The sequence below is a fragment of the Rhea pennata genome, chromosome 8, assembly GCF_028389875.1.
Source record: "Rhea pennata isolate bPtePen1 chromosome 8, bPtePen1.pri, whole genome shotgun sequence".
NCBI lineage: Eukaryota > Metazoa > Chordata > Aves > Rheiformes > Rheidae > Rhea > Rhea pennata.
In genome coordinates this window covers 21662447-21685719 of record NC_084670.1, presented here as the reverse complement: position 1 = coordinate 21685719, position 23273 = coordinate 21662447, and the positions used below count along the sequence as shown (strand labels likewise).

The window sequence follows — 23273 nt, the reverse complement described above, 5'->3', positions numbered from 1 at the left end:
TGGTTATATGTAAATATTTTAACAAGCAAATTGTTTTTAACAGCCTGATCGGATCTAGGTTTTGGGGGGATGTTTTTGTCCAAAACAAAAGGACAGCATGCTTTTATGTTAACCTATTGCACAATAAATTACTTTTCCATTAAGTAATTCCACCGCTAGATTGAATAGCTCTAGAGAACCCACTTTGGTCTGTTGGCTCAAGGACTCTAATTAAGCCATTGCGTACAAATGTACTGAAAGAGCCTTGGAGAGTTCATGAGTAAACAACACTTAAAGAAAAAAAAATCCTCTGTAATAAAGTACAGTACAGCATATAGATGATACACTGTAATGGCTCCAAATGGAGCTGTTACAGACAACAGTAACGCATTTATTGGCCTTTTAAAAAATTGTAGTTAAAAAAAAATCCCAGAGGATATTTAAAGCATAAAAACTACTTTAAAGGTTCTACAAACAAGCTGATTTATAATCAATTAAAAAAATAAAAAAATCAAGGAATGAACATTGCATCTGAGCAAGCACTCCATCCCAACCCTAACCGTAGTGCGAGGTTCCTGCAGTAACCTCTGGTCCGTGCTCATAGGGTTATTGGGTCCTCAGGAACACTAATGGCCATCCTGAGGAAGGCTGGAGTATTGTCACAGACTTCTAGCTTTCACTCTGAATTTCTCCCTTTGTGTACTTAGGTGAGAATGTTAACATTCTCACAGTAGTTTTATACATGCAACAGAATACAGACTTCAGCTTTCTAAAAAATATTTGATATTGTGAAAAGGTCTTTCAATCATATTTCAATTTTCACAGTTTAATAAAGAAAATCTAATTAGAACCATCACTTTAGAACTATGATGCAGTTGATTTCATGTAAGTGGACAGTTAAAAAGATATTTACTAAGATTAAATATAGTCAAATTGCAAAAACATACAATCTGACAATGTTGTCATGTGCTCTTTCAAAGAGTGCATAGGACATTTCTGCAGCAGTCAAAACAGTAAATTCTTCTGATGCAATCCCAGGTTGAAGCTGTAAACATTCCTAATTACAGTTTCTTGGAAACTTTTTGTTCCCTTCAAGTTTTTATTAGCAAGTTGCACTGGGCTTTCCCCTGCCATTTTTTTCATTAGTTACATACAGTATTATCATCCATCTTTAACTCCTCTGGTTGTTCAAATTACTCATAAGCCCTTCTTCATTAGATTCAGTGTAGTAATTCTTTCCCTCCAGTGCACAACGCCATCTCCCACAAGCCATTGTCAGCGAGGCACCCAACACACGATCATGAGAAGCAGGCTGGTAAGGAAGTCTGCTATGCCTTAATGGGATTTCCTGCAGGCTTTGGATCATAACCATATAGGAATGTAGCTGCTATTACAAGAACGGCTCCAAAGAAAAAGACGCTGAATAGAATAGAGAGGGAAAAAAAAGTTAGCTGTTTTTAATTGATGAAATTTTATTAGGTAATACAATTTAAAAGAAAGGACATTTTTGCTATGACAATATAATCAGGATAAATTGTTTTTGTCAAATTTATAATGAATGAAATACTTTGCCTTATTTTCTTGGAGAATGATACGAGAAAAAATTGAAAGGAATTAACAAAACTGCATCCATAAGTAAGCAAAATAATGTAACATTTTATTGACATTCTGAAAATGAAACCAAAATATAGTTTCATGAAGCAACTGCCAAAGGAATAACCAAACCAATATTATTTTCTTTCTTTTGACCAAAGCACTATGCAAAATGCAAGCAGAAGCTAAAGAAGTGCAACTATTGTGGTTACCTAACCATTTTTAATGTATTATGTGTACTGTGTCAGAGTTTGCTTAGAATTCTGAAATTTGTGTCAAAAGAAATCACTGCTTCCCAAGAAGCAGTCTGCAAGTCAGTAAATCTTATTTTTTGAGCTAATATGACAGATATATAAATATTTATACAATAAAGGCATCTTCTGTATTGAAACATAAGGGCCTTTCACAGTAATTTAGATAACTACAGGTCTGAAATAAAATATCCAAGTCCATTAGACAATAAATGCACATTTTAGAGAAGAACCCCTTTAAAAAGATTTGCTAATATTAACAATTTGATTTTCTAAATCAAACAATAGAGAACAGTGGTGCATTATATGATAAGCCTTCAGAGAACACAGCTAACTTATTTCATGTTTCACTGTAATATGTTCGAGCACTTAGGTACTTATATCTATTATCACAATCAGAAATGTTTGTTGAAATGAAACAGTGATTTTCTGCTCAAATAAATTTAATGTACGTAAGCAACAGAATAAAGATTCTGATTAACAACTCTAATTAATCAAGTTTTATTAAATGAGAAAAAGCCAAGTTTTGCATGCTGCTACTTGGCTCCATCTCATTTAATTATTTACCAATGTTTCTGTCTTGAGCATGCTTGTCGGGGCTAGCAAGTTACTTATTAATTTCCAATTGAACACAACAAATTCTTAAATCACATTCCATATTTGTTTTTGTTAAACAGGACAAGTGTCAACTACTTCTAATCTAAAGTCTTAAATCTAAAATGCTGTTAGAACAACAATAGTTGCTCTAACTCCTTTTTTTTTGCATGTAAAAATAAACTCCTGCAAACTTTGCAAATACTACTTTTAGATAGAAACAAGTTTGTGTCAGAAATAAAATTATCAAAATTATTCAAAATATTTTTATACTTTGAGTATGCATAGCGTATCTAGGTCTATTAAAAGCAACAATAGTCCTATTAATGTATCTGAAAGTGGGCACATAACTTTTATACTCCATGCGTTAACATGTGCTGCCAAAATAAAAGTTAATCATTTCAGAATCTATTAATGTATAAAACAGCAGTGCACATAGCTACTAAATTCAGATTCACAAAATGTCAGGTTACAGTGTACTAGGACTGGAAGCATATACTACTTTTTCCCTCTTTCTTGGTTAAATATTTTAATTAATAAATATGGAATTGGTTTTAGAAAAAAAAAAGACTTTGGACTACTGGACATCCTTGGGCAACTAACCCCTGTGGTATAATTTCCACATTTACCTGATTGGAATTATCTCTTTCAGAGACTGTTTTGAGATTGGATGAAAAGCCATACAGAAAGATCCCTATTGCTATTCAGCCATAACACATCTTGTGACAAGATGAGTGGTGGAAGATAAGTCCATTCAGAGGACAAAGAGAAAACTAGAGATGGGCAATCTCTTTTTCACAGCCTTTTCCAGAAGAGCCAGTAGGAGTGAGTCTGGTTCAAAGTGCAGAGCCATACCCATGCCAGCCAAGTATCAGAGCTAAAGAGAAGTGGCTTCATCATAAAAGCAAAGTAAAGACCCAGAAAACAAAAATGAGGAGACAGGGTGAAAACAGGGTTAGAACAAGGCCAACTACAACAAAGAAAAGTACAAGCTGCACAAGCAGAGGGAGAATGTGTAGAGAGGAAAAGAGATCTGGGTACATAAAGAACAAATGGTTAAGAAAAAAAAAAGAGAGAGAGAGAGAAAGGAAAAGCAAACTAAAACACAGAGGCAGTAAGAAAGTAGTTCATCAAAAACTGAGAGGAGATGCTCAATCATTCCTGACCTACGGGGGAACAGATCTTAGAGAAAACTAAACCTTACCATCTGTACTGCAAAATGTAAGCATAAAAGTTTACTGTTATAATATGCTATAATTTACATTAATGTTTAATCTAAGCCTTTTATGAACTGTAGCTTGGATTGACCGTTTTTATTTCTTTTTGCACTTGTATCTGGTAATCTGGTAAGTACTGAAAAAAAAAAAATCAGTGCACATTAAAAAACTCTTACCTCGTAGGGACAAAATCTTGCAGCCAGAAATATGAAATCAGTGTTGACAGTATAATAGAGAGAGATGTTGCAAATCCCTTTAAAATGTTGTCTGCATATTTTATAACAGCAGCAATCACAAGGCCTCCAAGTGCCTGAAAAAGACTGAGGTTCAGATTTGCAAACCAACAATTTCAGCGTGAGCATCTATTTTAACAACATGCACTTACTTTAGGAAAAGCTTTTGTCTGTCTCCAGGAGCATTACATTTATTTCATGTGTTACAGATATGTACTGTTGAGGGTAACTATTGGCGGAGTTCTTCATTCTCCAACAAAGAAATCATTGATATTACCAATATTAAATTAGTGGAAAATGCTTACATATATATTTTCAGCCACAGAAGGAAGTACACATATTTTCTATATCTTTTTTAATATTAAAAAAAATCACATACTTTTATTCTGCACAATACTTAATCATAATATTTGTTCAAAGTTTAACAGATTTTTATCTATTTAGAGCATTATTCTAATAGTGATGAACCAGACTTTTGAATATAGAATTCTCAGTAGCTTTAAGGGCAAACATTAGTTTCCCCTGTTTTTTATAGAAGAGTAAATCCCAAGTGTCTTCACAGAAATATGTGAAATTAGATATCTTACCTGCAGAATGACAACTATCCAAGTGAGTTTATTATATCCTTGAAAAAATCCATTCTTTGACAGCTGTTCTCCATCATAAATATATACACCCATCAGTCCAAATATGCTACCAAAAAATCCTGAAAGTGAAAGATCGATTGATTCAAAAGCTGCAGATGAAAAAAACATGCAAGCAGATTCCTTGTCATCAAGGTCTGCTCACCCATGTAAAGTTTTAAAAAATGACTGACCTTTGTAATACCATCACGTTTAAATGCAATCAATGTTCAGATAAAAACTCTCTTTTAAAAATAAGTTTCCATACCTAGAACAACTTTGTCTCCATTAGGACATTGTTATATACTTATCTTACATTGCTTCCTACTGGAATGGGTTGATTTTTGCTTATGGTATATAGTCAAACTGACTTAAACACAGTTTCAGTTCTCCTGAAACTAGTCACGACCTTAAAATCACAGAATCAGTAAGGTTGGAAGGGACCTCTGGAGATCATCTAGTCCAACCTCCCTGCTCAGCAGGGTCACCTAGAGCATGGTAGACAGGGTTGCATCCAGGCAGGCCTTGAGTATCTCCAGAGAAGGAGACTCCACAACCTTTCTGGGCAACCTGGTCCAGTGCTCCGTCACTCTCACACTGAAGAAATTCCCCCTCACGTTCAGGCTGTGCTTCCTGTGCTTCAGTTTCTGCCTGTTGCCTCTTGTCCTGTCACACGGGGCAACTGAAAAGAGTTTGTCCCCATCCCCTTGACACCCTCCCTTCAGGTACTTGTACACATTGATAAGATCCCCCCCCCGAGCCTTCCCTTCCCCAGGCTGAACAGGCCCAGCTCTCACAGCCGTTCCTCACAGGGCAAATGCTCCAGCCCTCTGATCATCTTCATAGCCCTGAAGTCACAGTATATTTTGGAGAGAAAAACAGGGTAAGATTTCAGAGGAGATGGTCACTGACATAACAAGAGAAGGTCTTGCAGGTCTGCTAGTTCAGACAGAAATCTGGGAAGTGCGATTCCTCAGATCCAGTCTCCAGCACAATGGGTATTTACCATTAGAGCCTTAACCTTGTCAAAAAAAAAAAAAAAAAAAAAAAAAAAAAGCTCGGGTAAATTTTACTTGGTATAAGTGTGCTTCTAGAAGATGGAAAACTGTTTCTAACTCCCTCAGGCTCCTCCATGGTTGATGGAGGCTCTAGCCCTAAGCAGGAAGGGAGGGGGGAACTTCTATGACTGAACTTCTGTGAAAAACTGACCTTTATTTTCACTGTATTTCTTTGCATCTGAAAAGAAGGGCATTGTTTCAAACTAAATAAAAACTGTCACTTGCAGACTTGCTCCTGAATGATACATTGTCTTGAGTGGGTAACTGTACTTTGCACTTGCAGAAAGGAAACATTAAAGTATTTTTGAAATTGTGGTATCATATTTTAAAGTGTTTTCTAAAATTATTTTTCATTTCTCAACTGAAAGCAAACCTCTTAGGAAACAGATTCTACTAGTCTGTATTGAGACAAATAAAATCACTGAAAAAGTAAAAATGTCCCCCCCTTAAAAAAAATAAAGTGATTTGATTCTCACTACTATCACATTTATGCTTTCATACCGCACAACCTCAGTTACAAACTACCTTAAGCAGTAAGGTACCCTTAGGCAGTAACTACCCTTATGTTAACAGTTAATCTGTTTTGATCTCCTTTTCACAAAGCAATTACTGGAATATTCAACACATGACCTGGTCACTCATCAAACAGGCAAACTGATTTGATTTCATACATATTTTTGCACACTGTAGAAAAGTCTGAAGAGTGTTTTGTAGGAGATCATTGATTTTTCAAAGATTATGAAAATTTATTTGGAAATTGTTTCAGATAATTGCATTATCATGTGCCAAAGTGTTTTTAGCACGGAAATTCAGAATAATAATAGCTGAGGTAGTCAGCCTCACTCCACAGTTATTTGGACTGGCAGCCCGTATTTGAAAGGAGCAAGTATTCATACTTGAGTTTTGCTTTTCACCTGTTCCAAATTCAAAGCCATTCAAATGACATGGCAAATAAGTACATGGGGCTATAAAAAGAGGTGAGTGAAAGATATGGGAGTCAGGGTAGCTGGCTCTGGCTAGGCGGGGTGGAAATGGCCACAAGAGCGTGAGGCCAAGCGCCGTCGGGCTTCCAGCGCAAATACACTCCCTCTGCTCCTGCTCTTGGCTTTCCTTGGCACAGATTTTACATTATAGTTCCAACCCAGCATCAAATCCTGCCTCAAATACTGGACCAAACCCCAGCCAGCTGTCCTTCCAGTGAAGGACAGAATGTCCTCCAGACATCCCACACAAGAAACGTTCATTTAAATATACAGAGTTCAATGCATATTAGCAGTTAGTAAGTAGAAGTTTGGATTCCCTTCTCTACCCTCAAGTTTCAAAAATATTACAGACATGTAAATGCATTAAAACATAATCAAAACAGCTCTCCACGGTAAGTGAAACCATTCATAATTAAAATATAGCAACAGGAAAAAAAAAAGGGGAAAAAAATCTTGCCTTTAATCATACATTTTGATCAAGAGTCTGTACCCAGATGTTAAAAAGTTCAAATATTGCCAAAAGTATTTATTTAAATATAGAGTAAATGTAATTATTGCCTACAAGGAAAGACTAGAGGGAATCCATTCAAGCAAGAAGGGCAACTCCAACAATTAGTTATGCAAAAAGAGGAACACACACACACACGCATACCCCCCCCCCCCCAAACAGAAGAACATTGCTGCTGTGGGATTTCCAACCCCATAAATTGGGCAAGATTGCTTTGAGGTGAGGAAAAGCCCATTCAAGAAAAGGGACCAATTCTGCCACTATTAATGTCTAGGTCTTCTAGACCCAGGACTACAAAAGTAGAAGTTATTCCCTTTATCAGGAAGTGCACAGTAGCTAAGGCTCCTAGCCCTGACCTTTGCACTGAAATAATCACAAGTCGTTACCTCAGCTTTGTTTAGCTGAAGTAGGGTTTTTCCCCCTAGTTGATATTAAAAATGCCAACCTATAAAAATTGTCTACCAGGTATAAGAGAAAAAAAAATAATAAAATGTCTCAAAATGCTGATTTAGAAACACATTTTTTTTTAATGCTCCTGCATTTTCCAAAAATTTGTCAGATAAATTGCCAGTACTTTTGAAATCTATGTAAGAAAAAACTGAATTAATACTATTGCATATATACATACATATACATACACACACACACATAAATATAAATGAATTTAAATGAGTTTGTTTAAAAGACAATCATTTTTAAATACAAGGGATGCATAAAATCCTGCATAAGACATTCCATAGTGCATCTTAAATACAAATTCAATGAACCGATTCTATATGAACTTACAAATACTCAATAATCAAGTTAAATCAAGAACTAGGTTGAGATCAAAAAGTGATTCTTAAATTCCAGCTAGCAGAGTTCACAATACTCCAAGCTTAAAAAAAAAATGCATTTATGCAGAACACCAAAATGTCTGATATTTTTATAGATGTTTTCTGCACATTTATCTTAATTCTTTTGAATGTGATATTGCTCTAAGAGATGACTAAATTCAAACTTACCAAGCTGAATGTTTCTGATCCACACAGACTGTTTAGTTTCCTTTAAAATTTTCTCAAAATAAACCCCAGCAAATCCACTAGAAAAGCATGCTATAAGAACTGCCATCAGGCCTACAAACTGAGATCCTGCTGAATGTTCCTTAGCAGCTGTTGCTTGAGAGTCTGAAGGCCACTGGATGCAAAAACAGTTACACAAACTTCACTCACACAATTAAGTCACGACCATTTATAAAATGTAAGTTTGTTTTCTAGCAACAGTAACAGTTAATAAATACAGACAATCATATGCTAGTACAGTTTTATATTTCGCACCATACATATTTTTGAAGAACTGCATAGCCACAATTTTTCTTCCTACATTTTAGTAGGGAGTAAAATTAGGCCTTAACTGAGAGAATTCCCATTAGCTTACACAGGCCCAGGATTTTATCCAACATGTTTCATAAGCTGGCACTGTTTCTCAGTCCCAGGATGACTTTTATCCTGGTGATGCACAGTAACTGACTTCTGCCATTTGAAAATTACCTACCTTTTCTCTATCGAAGGTAGGTCCACTCAGAAAACCACTCAAACTAGCGGTCTTAAAAGAGGATGAACTGTCATTTGAATGTGCCTCTCCTTAGTGATTATGCAGAGAACTAAAATAAACTGAATTTTGTGATGCTAAATCTCACCATATATTTAATGCTTGTAGAGCAAAATGCAATCCTGTGGACGAAAACATACTGAAGAGTTTCCTAATTACTATCAGAATTTTGGGGTTTGAATTTTGTAATTACAAAATTTAAAAGTTATTTAAAATTTAATATGTAGAATTTACTTTTTACGTTTTAAATAAAAATTCCTGAAATATGCTAACAATGCTTAGAACAGTCTCTATTCTCACGATCCTGCTCTCTGAAAAGCATGAACTGCTGTACCTTTATCAATTTAGAACAGAGGCCAAATTTGCCTCTTGAACAAATTCAAATGAATTTGCCATGCTGAAAACACGTCACAAGACAAGCAGCAGGCCTGTGCTGGCACAGAAGGTCTGGGAATGCAAATCCTTGACGTCAGAAGCGTGCTAGTAAATATTGCTATCTCCATGATTGTCAGGTTGCTCTGGATGCCATCTCATTCCACAGTGGAGCACTGGGACTGCAAAGAGGTGTCACCTTTTGCCTGTGAGCCATATCTGGCATTCTCTAGCCTTGACCAGTTGTGATTTGTAACTCCTAGGCATACACTAGTTTTGGTGCGCAGCTGGCAGAATCAGGAAGCTGTACAATCATTACAGAAATTCATGTTCCTTAAAGAAACATATTAAATAAATACAAACCATATGTTAATATTTACCTGCACAAATGCCACTCCTGTCATCAAGATTACTAATGAAAGCCATTGGTATACACCCAGTTTCTTGTTTAACATGGACACAGAAAACAATGCTGTGGTAAGAATTTTAAGTTGATATGTAACCTAAAAAAAACAGAAACAGTTATCACCACAATATTCATGGTTTTGTTTGAAACCTGCAAATAAATCCAAATATACAATACCTGATATGTGGCTGCATCTAGGTTTGACAATGCTACATACAGCAAGTTATTCTGAAGAGTGTAAATTCCTGATGGAATAGCAAGTTTGAGAGTTTCCATGGGCTTGTTGAGGATTTCATCATGCAGCACTCTGTTCAGAGTCCGTAAATTGCACTCTACCCAAAGAAATAATAAAAGGAACAGATATTCACTAAATGTAAACCCTTCCTCCCCTGCAAAACCCCAAAGATAGTTATATTCTGTTCTTTAAAATTATTGACCCCTTTTCATAGCAATCATAGCTATCAAAACTCAAAATACTAGATTATCTGTTTGGCTTTCATAAAGGTCCTATATTAAAAAAGGAATTGCCTGCAAAATGTCTAGCTGTAGCCTTGAATACCAAAACTACGATCATTCTAAATATTTTAGGTAAAATACTACAATACAAAAGCATTAGTTAGGAAAATTACTTGGTACAAAATTTGACACATACTACTGTCTTTGTAGACCAATAAAACACAGGTCAAAATCTTCAGAAGTTCAGCAATAACTACTGCGGTGGAGGATAAGTAACGAGGTCCTTCTTCTTTCAATGTCCGAGAGTAACGCATGGTCAAAACTAAACTTGTGGTCTGAAAAACCAGGATGCCCAAGGAAAGATATTTTAAATTGGTAGACATTTCTTGACTTTTGCTTTCCTGAAACAGAACAAAAAATCCAAACACATACTTAAAAGTGTGATAGAAATTTCCGTTAAGAATCAGCATATTAAAAAAGTTTCCAGGGAACTCAGCCAGCAAAGCAAAATAAATACCAAAAGAGTGACTATTTACTACTTCAAAACAAGTTACTAGAAAATCAAATTAGAAGGTCATATGTAACATGACAATTTTCACCTTTTTTTTTTTTAAAAAAAAAGGTCTTTAGAAGAATAATCCTTATTATATGGAAAAGATGAGACAATGGTCCATATCTTCACACAGTGTACTGACAAACATATTTTAAAGTTGAATCCAGAGGGGAACAGACACCTTGATACTTAAAATAAGCAGAAGAGGAACAGTCTATGTAACAGTCAGAATTGCAACAAACTAGTTATGAATAATCAGTTATTTTCATGCCCAAAGATCTGGTAAGAACAACAAACAATCTGGTATTAACTTTAAAAACATTTTTCAATATCACAACAAATGTGGAACCATATTATAATAATGGGAGAAGTGATAATTAAAAGAGGAAATTAACTGAAATATATATGTAATAAAAAAGTCAAATAAGGATGCTAACTGATAATTAGTTTTCCAATTTCATGAAATCAGTTTGGTTTCACATTAAGAAATCATCCAAGTTCAACCAATCTTGGATTTCTCTATTTAAGAGAAGGCTCAAAGCATCTTCGAAGTAAGAAAAGCCCACATCCCTACCGCAAGGAACTCTCTCTGCTCTGAGGATAACTTCTTGTTCTTCCGCCTCTCCAAAGTTTTTCAGCTTGCAGTCTCTGCCTTACCAGGTGCCAGCACAAGAGATGGTAAGGGTTGGGCTGCTTTAAGTTAAAATGAGAGTTGTATCTGAAGTTGAAGGAAATGTAGAGTTGTGGGGAAGGAAGACAAGGGCTAGGGAGGCAGCAGAGGTGACAGCACTACTCCTGCCCTGCTGCTTGTTCTACTCAGCAGAAGTTGCATATACAGATCTGCACCTACTTTCTCAGACTGCACTGAGTGTATCACAAACCTTACACAAGTAAAGCTGCAAAGTATTCTCTCTACCACGAGCTTTCACAAAGTTGACTATTTGCCTTTCACCAACAATTTAAGCATTAACTTACTATAGTGGCCTAACAAAGGGTATACAGAGCATCAAGATTGTTAATTTTTGTTAGAATCATAAATAATATGCATTTTAAAATCATTTTTCAATTACAAGTTACAAATCCAAATCAAAATCAACAACCTCAGACCAAACATCTTAATGAAACATGAGTTCTCCCACTGCATGTATGAATGCTGCCTAAATCACTTTTTAATATATCAATTCAAGAGCAATTGTAACTGGTAAGATAGTCCACGGCACTTCAGCTTCAGAAGTTTTTGAATGTCTTGAGTTTTCTAACTATACTTATGGATGCAGAGAGCATCAAGTCTAAATTGTCACAATAAAGTTATCAGGACTATTCTATGCATTTTAAGTAAAGCATACCCTAGCCCTAGGATCAGCTGGAGTATCTTTGAGACATGCTATTCCTTACTGAAGGTATTAGACTAAAATGATTCTTGAAACTCATCCCTGGATGCCTAGACATGTCTGCTATATAGAATGAAAACAGACAATAGCAAGTAGCAGAAATAGCACTGAGGAAAACCTACTACTCAGCTACTCAGTGTCACTGAATGACATATATAAGTAGAAAATAAAACCTTATCTCTACATACAGATTAACAAGAGCAATGCCTCAATGCATTTACTACACCACAACCCTTACTGGTGATAGAGCTTTATTAGTGAGTGTATCTCTACCAGGAACTTTCATAAAGTTGACGTGGCTTTCTTTATCTTTGGCCACCAATTTATGAGATTAATGCAGAGAGCAATTCTCATTTTAGACGCACAATATATTAGAAGGAAATCCAAAAACATACCACTGGTATTCAGAATATTACTTCATTTTCTGCTGTTCTTCCCATTAAGTTTGAAGAAATCCCATATACACAGAAATTAATGCTATCCAAGTAAAATTAATAATGACTTCCTTTGCTGCCTAAATATTCAGTAACAAAGCAATGTTTTATGATGTCAAAGTAAAAACAAATCAATAACTAAAAATTCACAAACATGTTTTCAAGTAAAAGAAAAGTAGTGGCAAGTCAAGACAACTCTTACCTTTCTCAACTCCGAAGTGTAATACTTGGCACATGCAGTACTTACTGGATGCAGAAGCCAGAGCTGTCCTTACATATGCTGCACATCTACAGGTGCACAAATCTTTACTCCAAACTATCTAGTTATCTAGTTTTGTGCATACACCTGAACAATGTGCTGGTACAGCTAAATATTTGCAGCTGAAGCTGGTTTTTTTTTTGTTTGTTTTTTGTTTTTTTACTGTTTGAACTTCTCCAGCTCAAGAAGTATTTTATATCTATTTTTATTCCTTTTTTTCCCCCCAGAGATCGGAGAGCCATATTATTTAAAATATTTTTGACTTGCATTTATCTTGATTCTAAGCTTTGATAGATTTTCTCCAGTCAAGTACATGAAGTCAGATGGACATGGATATTTATGAGATGTTGCAGTAACCTGCAACTAACTTTGAATCATAGGCAGACACAAAAATATGAATCATATATTTGTATTCTACACAATAAATATGTTTACAGCAAGAATTATATGGCTGCAACGACTTCTTTAAAAGTCTACTGGCAAAGGAGAAAAAGATGCCTGGATGCAGAAACACACAAGGATTCAGTTAAGGAACTTTTAAGATATTTTTGTATGAATTATGATCTCATTTAATTCACAGAATAAATGAATATTAAAGATGCAACCACAGAGGATGGTATAAATCAAGAGATTTAAAGACATGAAGGAGAAGAAAACTGCAGACAAAACTCAAGATTCACTAACATTTGTCAAAGAATAGGTTCTAACGGAATAACCTGTTATATGAAGATGGTAACTGTGGAATCATGCATCCCCAAGAACAAAATGGAGGAGCATATCAGTTCGTCAAGGAGAAGTTTTTGAAGGATAGCTTTGCTGAGAGCAAGGAGGAGAAACAGAAGAAAAGAGTGATTTCCCTCAAGGGACAAAGAGAAAGTCAGATAATGAAAAAGTCAGAGATCATATCCTCTGGAGGAATACCAGAGAAGAAAGAGGGAGAAAAAGGGAAAGAAAAACAAACAAACAAACAAAAACAAACTTCAGAGAGAAAAGACAGAAGTGAACTTCAGAAAAAAGGCATGCCTATGCTCTGGAGAAGACCAATATTGCCAATACATGAGCCAAGCTGATCAAGCAATTCCTTCCACCTGTCCCATCTACCTAATTTTTTAGTATCAAGAACTGACAATCTGGCTACAGAAATTGCAACAGATTGCTAAGATGAACAATGCTAAATTTCATAAAAAACCCACTTGTAGATAATGAAGTTTTTAAATTCTTCATTTTTCAATTTTCAAATTACTTCTGAACAAAATGCAAATAATGGGAATGCACACACATTTCTGTATTCAGCAAACCTGTAGGGTGACAAAGAGTTTTTACAAAATGTCATAGTTCTCATATAGCCATTCCTTAACCTTCAAAATAGGTCACAGTATCGGAAAATAACGTTCATATAATACAAGCATCTATTTACTAAGCAGCTTAAAATGCAATTTTAAACATGCATCACTAAGCTTATTTAGGACGAGCAATTATCAAAATATTCAGCATCAAAGCATACCAGTAGACAACAGTTTTATTAAAAAAAAAAAAAAAGCAAAGCTCTAAGAAACACATACCACAGCACTATCTTGAGTTGTAGTCATGTCTAGCAATCCTAATTATAATTCAAAAAAAAAAAAAAAAAGAAAAAAAGAAAACTTTCCCCCAGTAACATTATCAATTTAATCTTGCTTCCACAGACCAATCACAAATCCATCTTCTCCTATTCATCAAGCAGTTTCGAAGTCACACAATTTGTCTCAAAAAGCTGTCAACAGCAGAACACTGCATTTCTTTATCAGAATTCACTAAAGCGGAGTCAGAGTTTTCAAAATTCACACAAAAGGGACTCCAAATGTCCCATTTAATAGCTGAAATCCTTATTCTTTAAAAGCTCTCTTATCAGTGCTCAGCAAGATAGGCTTGTAGAGAACAAGTGCTTCAGGAATCATGCTGCACTTAGAATTATGCTGGTTCATCAGGTAGGAACTAGGAAGTTGTGAAATCTATATATCTCAGTCAAGTAACCACCCTCTGCTAAGCACATGCAATACCTTATCAGCTTTCCCTCTCTCTTTCCCTCCCGTAAAACAGCTGCGTATCATGTCATAAAACTCAGTGCGAACTGGAGCCGGATACAGCAAAGCAGCCAAGTAGAGAACTTTAACAGCTGAGCTGTCATCAGCTGTTGTGTCACAGCAGCTTTAGATTTACAGATTACCACCAGCAGAGGTGTAACAGCTCTTCTAGCCACAAGTTTCTGCTATACCCTTTGCAACAGACTGCGCAGCCATACACTAAATGAACTAACCTTCAGTAATAGCCCGCACTTCCATCGTTTTAAAATCAATACTGAAAATGAAAGTTCTTGTCATATTTCTTGTACAAAGGATTACACGCAGACTTGGATTTCCTACTGACCAGTGGACAGACTACTCAGTACTCTGTGCCACACAGTACAGCGCTAAGCACAGATACACAACTTAAATTTGCATCTGTGAATTCAAAAACTTGAAGTGGAGTAGTCACATTAATACAGTGACTTTACTAGGCTCCTTACCCTCTCATCTCATTACCCTAGGTTTAAGAAAAAGCCTGCTTCTGCCTAGTCAGTCTACCATGCAGATACACCCTGCCTGCAATATGTAAGGCAGAGGAAGAGCTTAAGGGCAGGCCTATACAGAAAGTCAACATGCACTAAGCCAAGGTGGTATTTACATTACATGTAACATTTTACTTCAGTTAATGTTGGTGGATAAAACACAGATACTATCAAAAAGATCATTCTCCTTAAAAGTATATGGGAAAAGAATCTGGTAAAGATTTTACAGCATAAGGAAACACAGAAAAATATATACAGGAAGCAATAGTTTCAGCTGATAAAGTAGCATGTTGTGCAAAGTTTGACAAATATCTTTTAAAAGGCAGCAGATTTCCTGAAGTGGAAAATCACGTATTTCCATTTCATAAAATTCATTCTGACAGAAGAAATTAATTTTTGATCTACAGGTTTTCATCTCCTTTAGCAAATTTTCCACAACAATAGGCTAAAATTTAGTATTTTATGTTTTATTTTTATATCATGCCTATACTCTCCTTCCTAAAATACTGGTAAATTCCACTGTTTTCATATGTATTAACTCAGACCAAGAAAACATAATCACCTTGGCTTAACAGATAGTAAATATACTCTCTATATTTTATTTTCTCTATCTATTCTTGAACAAAATTTGCTAATATTAACAGCATTTTTGACATGAGTAATAACAACAAGATTATAAGACTTTTCTTAACCTTAAGACCTTGGTCTTTTAAAGATCTAATGGTATAAATTATTGATCCTCTCAGCTCCTATATAACCAGTAACAGAACCTTGTGCAAAATCAAGCTTTTGGTTATGAATTTATTCTATATTTGAGCCTGTAGGAGATCTTATAAAACTCCTACTGATAAAACTACTTAGTTTGAGATATCCAAAACACTTAAAAAAAAAAAAAAAAAAAAAAAAAAAAAGAGCGGGAGAGAGAACTCTGGAAGGAAATACGAATAAGCTCCAATTTTAAAATGAAATACCTTGTTAGTCAGAACTCAGAGACTAGAGAGTCTTCTGACATTTTCCAAAGGAGGTTGGAGTTATGCTGCTTACTCTGGAGATCCTTTCAGCAACTATAGCCTAACACCACCCTGCAAGAACTAAAGGGCAGAGAGCAACCACACCGGCCTGGTCCGGGCACTCCCACCTTTCCACACAACGCCGATACAAATACACTGAGATAAAGTGAGCACGCTATGGTGAGGTTCAACTCAGGTTGAACCAGATACTTTCTAGCACAAAGTATCTCAGTTGATCAGCCTGTTTTAGATTTAGGGAAATATTTTAAAATTAGGGTGACTTACATTTTTACACATTATAATGAAGAAGTTGGGTTACAGTTCATGCACAAATTATCCAGATTTCACGTATGTAACTCCGGATTTCTTGTGCATCAATCACACAAAGTTCTTTCATTATCCCAAACCATTCAGCATTCTGCCTTGTATTTCATTAATATAACCTGAATTAACAGAAACTTCTTCTTACAGCCAGTGCAGCTGACTCACTTTTCATTAAATTAATTAAATTTCATTTTCCTTAAGTTTCTGAAAATTCCCAAGAGAAGCCATCACCAATTTGAGAAACACTACCTCAAGTACATAAAAGAAAACTTGAAGAATTCAGCATCCAACAACAAAAAGATCCATACATTATCCAGAGAAATAGACAGAACTAAAAATTAAAAAATAAATTAATAGTGAATTCCAGTGAGTCACATGAAAGAGTACAAATGAACAGATTAAATTCACATATCTTATGGAGCAATCCACAGTAAAAGTTATGCTTGCTATTCATTTGTATTTTATCTACAAGCTAACAAAAACATGTGACAGGCTGCATTAGAGTGAACTTAAGGACTATTACTTAGAGGTACCTAGCACCTCTCAGAGTAAGATGCAATTTAAAAGTCAAGTAAAATAGTTTACCCATGCATCTCTTGTCATGCTGTCTACAAATCAAAGTGTGTTTAACAGTTATCACCGATACATCTTAATAACATGCCCATATAGATTGAACCAGAGGAATTCATGAAAGAGAGAAGGTAAAACATAAAACAGCTGTTTCAAGCTCCCATTCTGCAACTGAAACCTCACTGGCAGAACCTAGGTTTCTGCATAGGCAGAAAAGCAAAAGCCTTCCCACAGTGGCCTAGGGATGCACTGTATTGAGAGCAAAAGCATACAAGGTAATAGAAAATGGTGAAATAAAGCCCTTCTATATGCTATGGAGTTTAGTTAAAGCTTGTATTACTTTCTACTGATTTGCAAAAAGATTTGACATGAAAATAACTTCTACAGTTACTACTTCTACCATTACTCCTCCCTCCCCTCCTACAAACAAAGTTAAATAATAATAATAAAAAAAATACTATTATCATGCTTCCAAAGTAGTGGCATTATTTGAGCTGCATTCCTTCCAGTTCAGCTGTGAAACATTCTCACTGCTGATGGTCCTTCAGAACAAAAAGTTGAACTACAGGTCTTATTGCTATTGCTGGCTGCTATTTCATTTTACTCTTTAAGAGTATAAAAATGCTTAAACAAAAGGCACTTGCACATTAGTTAAAATATAAAGCTCAACAGAATTAGAAAATCAGGCTCTTAGAAGAAAGAAAGAAAAAAACCCCAAAGGCATAGTTTATTAAGTTCCAGGTGCCAGTACACCAAGTTCTGTGTCTGACATCTGCCACAAAATAAACACTGATTGAGTCTACCTTATGCAAAGAAAAAAAATACGTGAAAAGTCAAGTATGCTAATTTATTCCAGTGGAACAGGTATGGACACACTTCCTGGGCATTCTCCTTGAAAACAAGGCACCAGATTAAAGAAACAGAATTGTGTTTTCATGTTTCTCAAAAGAAATACGAGCCTACTGCTGATGCTGTACGTGGACAAATAAAATAAGAAGCTGGCAACCAGGAAGAAGAGTGGACAAGAAAGGTGGAGTAAGAGCTAGCTCACTGAACTTGAAGAGTCTACTTTTATAAGTCTCTTCCTTCTACAGTGTAGCATAGGCACTGCTCTTCCCTGTGCTGGATAATATACAAATAAAATATGACTTGTACTGCAACCACACTGCAAATACATTTCTCAGAGGGAAGTTCTATTGTGTAAATCGTCTTTAAGAAGCGATCAGAGTCAGTATAGTCTTCTTCATACCTAAAAGTAGCATCTAATGCAACAACATACTTTACATATGGGAATTAATAACCCAGATGGTTAATGAGAATGCACAGACCTTTCAGGATCTAGTAAGTGCTGCTGAATTAGTTTCTGAACAGGATTTTACATACAGATTAGTATTTTTTTTTAAAGTGCCAAATTTGGACTTCTGTCACTCAACAATGCATTTCCCTACCCTTCCTTCCTACCAACACATGGTCATATCTATGTAAAATCTTTATAAACCATAATAATGTTGTAAATATTGGTGATAATCTCAAAATTCTACTCATTTTAAAATATCTCTATTAATGTGTTCCATCTACCTCACATTTGGCAGAGGTTTCTTCCCTGTTCTTTCCCATGAACTATCCTTGTCAACTGTCCCTCCTCAAACACATGACAACTTAATTTTCATCTAAATCACTGCAAGTCACTTCATCATTTTAAACTTACCTTGCTCTTTCTTTTGTTCTTCAGTCTGTTACTCATTCTCCTTGCTGGACACTTTACAACGCATATTAAGTACACTATATAAAAAGCTACGTTTTTTTCTTACTACTTGTAGTCTTCTTCAGAAGCATTATTAAAAGCAAATCCTGTAGCAAAGATTTTCCTTTCTCTCCTAGCAGAAACGGTACAATGAAAGTTTTGTTTTCAAGTGAAGGTTTTGTTAAGGCAGTATTTCCAATTTCTCCATTTATATTAAAAAAATTCTTAACTGGTGAAACAGATTAAGAACATCACTACATTCAAAATAATATTTTCGTGACAAAGATATCAAGCACAACACAGCAGAAAATCCATGGATCTTGCTCCAACACAGCTATTTAGTTCCCTAAACACAATTCTTCTATCTTGCCCTTTTCAAAATCATGCTGATACCATTCAGCATTTACACACAGACCAGTTACACATTTAAATGCAACTAATAAGAAGAAATCATTCGTTGATTCCGACTTTGCTCCAAAATCCTAGGCCTTTGCCAAGCTCAGAGGAAGCTTTATCAGTGGTCTGCTGGCATATCACTCAATCAGGAAATTTCAACATTGCCAAGTCTAACAAATGGAACGCAATTACATATTAACTCACGTCAAAGTTCAGACAATGCTATAAGTTGCCTGGGATTCAGGTAAAGTTTTCTTACATGTTTACAAAAAACCTAGCAGAAAGCAGACATCTTTTTTTTTTTTTTTAATGACCTCACAAAGCTTTTTTTTTTTTTTTTTTAATGGGAAGAAGCTTTTTGGAAAAAATCTATTTAAAAATGGTCTCACAGTTCTAATCTATACATAGGATAGGAAAAGTTGGAAATTGTGAATTTTAAATGGGACATTTAAAGTTCCCTGTGGACAGTTGCTCGTCACAAGAGTCAGCTACCAAACATAAGCCTTCAGTGTTCAGGCAACTCGGGCCCTCACTGAACTAAATCTAACACTAGTACTTCTTACAAGATGAAGACTGCCTGTATGTGCACAGTAGTGCAATAGTTTTATATTGACACAACAGTCATTGAGCCAAACTCCGCCTGCCAGCATAGAAATTTGATACAACCTGCCTTACTGCCTCTCTCTTTTCAAACAGTACATACACTGTGCTCATTGTATAGATCTCAGTACAGAAAGATCCTGGTAGTCACGTTTAGACTCCAGGAGCAAGAATTCATTCAGTTCTCAGTTTTAGTTCAAGTTTTCACCCCTCCACAAGCATATGTATAAGTACAATACCAGGCTGGGCATAAAATGAGACATTGCCCTAATGCAACTCCAGCAGATGTACCAAGCCACTAACGTAGCTTGAATTAAGGTGCTGAAAAATTGAACATTGAATACAGCGGTGGTTCAGCTACAGTTCACACTGACAGAATTTATGAGTTACTAATCAAGTCTGCACACTTGAGGCAGTATAGCCACCCTCAATCACTGTGACCTAGTTTGAATAGAATAACACAAACTAGACACTACAGTGAAGATAAATAAGCCTGTAGATGCTTTTTCAGAAACCTAGTAGTTACAAATAAAATTAGACATCTAGATAATATATTGAAGGGGTCTGAGTATAAGACAAAAAAGTTCAAAATATCAAACAAGAAAAATCCAAACTCCTAACCATCTTATATTCATTCTTAGGCTGGATCTTAAGAGCCCCTCTTCCCCTTCAGAGATACCCTCTATTGACATAATCCAGCTGTGCAGCATCTTGAGCTCCTATGAAGACAGTCAGTCTACAAAAGCAGCATGCATATGGGCCTGAACTCAAGTATCAGATGAAGAATAAGCCCAGCCTGCAAATAATTCAAGAATACTAAGAAAGGAATAACTGTATCTAGCAAACTCCAAAGATCAAGGATGTGTTGCCTAACATTGCCAAATCTGGTCCTGTTTTAAGTAGATACATGTGATTTGATTCCCCTAGACACTGGAAATATAAGATCACCAGCCTTGTACCTGTTTTTAATAACAGCAGCATAACTGGCATAAGGAAAATATTGGGCTAATGTTAAGAATACACAACCTGTCCTAATAATATGTTGCTCTTAATAAAGTCTACTTAATACAATCATAGCCTTTTCCAAAAGCTGCACTTTCATCACACATTCTACCTCTACAAACTACAACATCATGTTTCCTTAACCCACGGCTCTTTCTCTTTCAGAATTGTAATTTTTATCATGGGTTCTCACTATGTCTAAGAACATATAAGGCAACCATGAACTACAGTTTTCCAAAGGAAAAAGTCACCATAAACCAGTATCTCCACAGCTATCACCTGCTTCAAACTCACCCTGCAGCCTTTAAAAAATTTGATGTTGCTCATTCTTTTATAAAAGACAGGCCTGTGTCATGGGTCTATACAGTCTATAGAGTCTATACAGTGAGAGGTTTTGTGAAGTAGGTCCTATACAATAATGCAGTAGAGAAGAATTGAACAGATCAGGCCCACTAGGTCCACATACGTTCCAATCAGTCACTTGCAGCGCTTACGGAGAAAGGCAGCACTGCACGTTTGGGAAAAAGCAGTCTACCAGGATGTCAACCAATACTTATTTTAATCCTCACTTTGTCTCCCTGCACATTTGTTCTTTGAAAAGTGAGGGTTTTCTCAGATCTGAACACTTCTATACAGAGGCAAACATGACAGATAAGCTCCCCCACTACTGTACTCATAGTTTTAGAAAGATTTTGCCTGTGTTCTTCACATCTCAACTAAAACACCCCTATCACTGCAGAAAACAATCTCAGTCTTCTCCCTCGTTTCTAAGTCTTCCTCATTTTGATTTACAAAATAATTTATAGGATTCACTAAAACGTGATACAACTTGAAGTATCTTCTGGCATTTATCCTCTACCTTCCAGTTTATTCCACAACATATGTTATTTTATCTTACTGTATTCCTTATCTCTGTACTTTTTGGTTTTCTGACTTAACCTGTAAGCTTCTGATTACTGCTACTGTCTTTCTAATTTACAAAGCCCAGCACAGAGCCGAGGTGCTACAAAGGCATGCACTTCGGATAATTTCACGCACAGCGCCGTACCAACCGCAGCAGAGCACCCGCCAGCACCGGCACCTCGGAGGCACCCGGGCGGCGAGCGGCAGCTGTCAGCGACCCCGCTGCAGCCGTTAACCTGACCTTCATCCCCTCCCGACTTCACAGGCAGCAGCTCCCCCGCAGCGGCTCCACCGCCGCCGCGCCCCCCAGTCGCTCCACCTGCAGACACGTCCCCCAGCGCCGCCCTCCCCTCACCCCGCGGCCCCCACACACCGACAGCCCCCTCCCCCCCGCCCCCCGCCGCTCGCCTCAGGGCGGCCCCGGCGGGGCCCCGCCGCGCCCGGCCCCGGCCTCCCACCTGCAGGGCCCGGGCCGCGGCCCAGCTCGCCCCTCGCTGCCGGCTCGGCTCGGCTCGGCTCGGCCCGGCCCCCCGGTGTTTCCGGGTGCCGCGGTCCCGTCCCGCAAACGCTCCGGCTGCAGCCGCGGCCCCGCCCGCTCCGTTCCCGGCGCCGCGGCGCGCGGGCAGGCGCGGGCGGCAGCGCCCCGGGGCCGCGCCCTGCGGGGCGAACCTTGCGGCCGGCGGGGCGGGAGGGGCCCCGAATCCCCGTTTCACGTACGGAGCTGCTCGCTCCGGCGCCTTCGCCTGCGTGCGGCGCTGGCGCTCCCGCGGGGCCGCCCCCGCGGCCGTTAGGGCCGTTGGGGCGCGCGGGGGCGCCGCGCTGGCCGCCCCTGCCCGCCACTTCTTCCCTCTGGAAAAATCATTCCTCCTTTCACTAACCCTCCTCACGTTGCGTGGGTATTTCTGCAGCGAGTGACACAGCAGTGTTTTGTATGAAATCCGCGATGCGTTTATTGAAGAAGCGCGGCGCGAATTCCAGCCCAGGCACAGAACCTTCGCGAGCTCCCGTGGCCTGCTTGCCTACCGAGCAAACCGCCCCCCAGCTTTTTAAGATTTTATTTGGGCAGAACTCCTATGATGCCTGAATTAAGGCTTGAGGTATTTAGGTGGATTTACTATTTGTTGGTGATGCAACTGTGGAGTACAAGACAAATGGGTGAAATCCTGGCCCCGCTGAAAGTAGTAGTGAAATCTATTTCCATTCAAATTACGCTAACTATAGCTGTAAATGTCTAGAGACAAATAAGCATATTAGTAACAAATATAATTTTAATACTAGGCGCACATTCAATAGAATATTAATTAGAAGTATGTTTTTGATGAGTGCACTTTGTTAACATCAAACACTAGCCTACCATGCAGTTAAAACTGTTACAGTAGTTGTATTAGGGGTAATACTATATAACATGTATTATCATTTATACAATGTACTACTAACTACATGCCAGTGTACTGGTCACTACGTAAAGAGAAGAGCACTTGACCAGTTCCAAAAGAATTTGCTGCAAAACATGGAGCTGTTTTTGAACCCAAAGATTGGCTGTGATTTTCTGTGACCTTATTTACCGTACTGCTGGGTAGATTTCAGCAACGTTTTTGAGATTAAACTTGCAAATACATCAGGTATCACAGGTTAGA

The 23273-nt window shown here is 37.3% G+C and overlaps 1 protein-coding gene across 1 annotated transcript; it reads right to left on the bottom strand.

Moving 5' to 3' along the window:
- Positions 1-1301: 1301 nt before the first annotated feature.
- Positions 1302-22161, bottom strand: SLC35A3 (solute carrier family 35 member A3). The gene is made up of 8 exons (XM_062580862.1): positions 22095-22161; positions 10060-10264; positions 9585-9739; positions 9382-9504; positions 8044-8215; positions 4455-4573; positions 3811-3944; positions 1302-1398 (listed from the first exon to the last, which is right to left on the bottom strand). The coding sequence occupies exons 2-8, from the start codon at positions 10244-10246 to the stop codon at positions 1308-1310; spliced, it is 981 nt and encodes a 326-aa protein (XP_062436846.1). The 5' UTR covers positions 10247-10264; positions 22095-22161; the 3' UTR covers positions 1302-1307.
- Positions 22162-23273: the final 1112 nt, after the last annotated feature.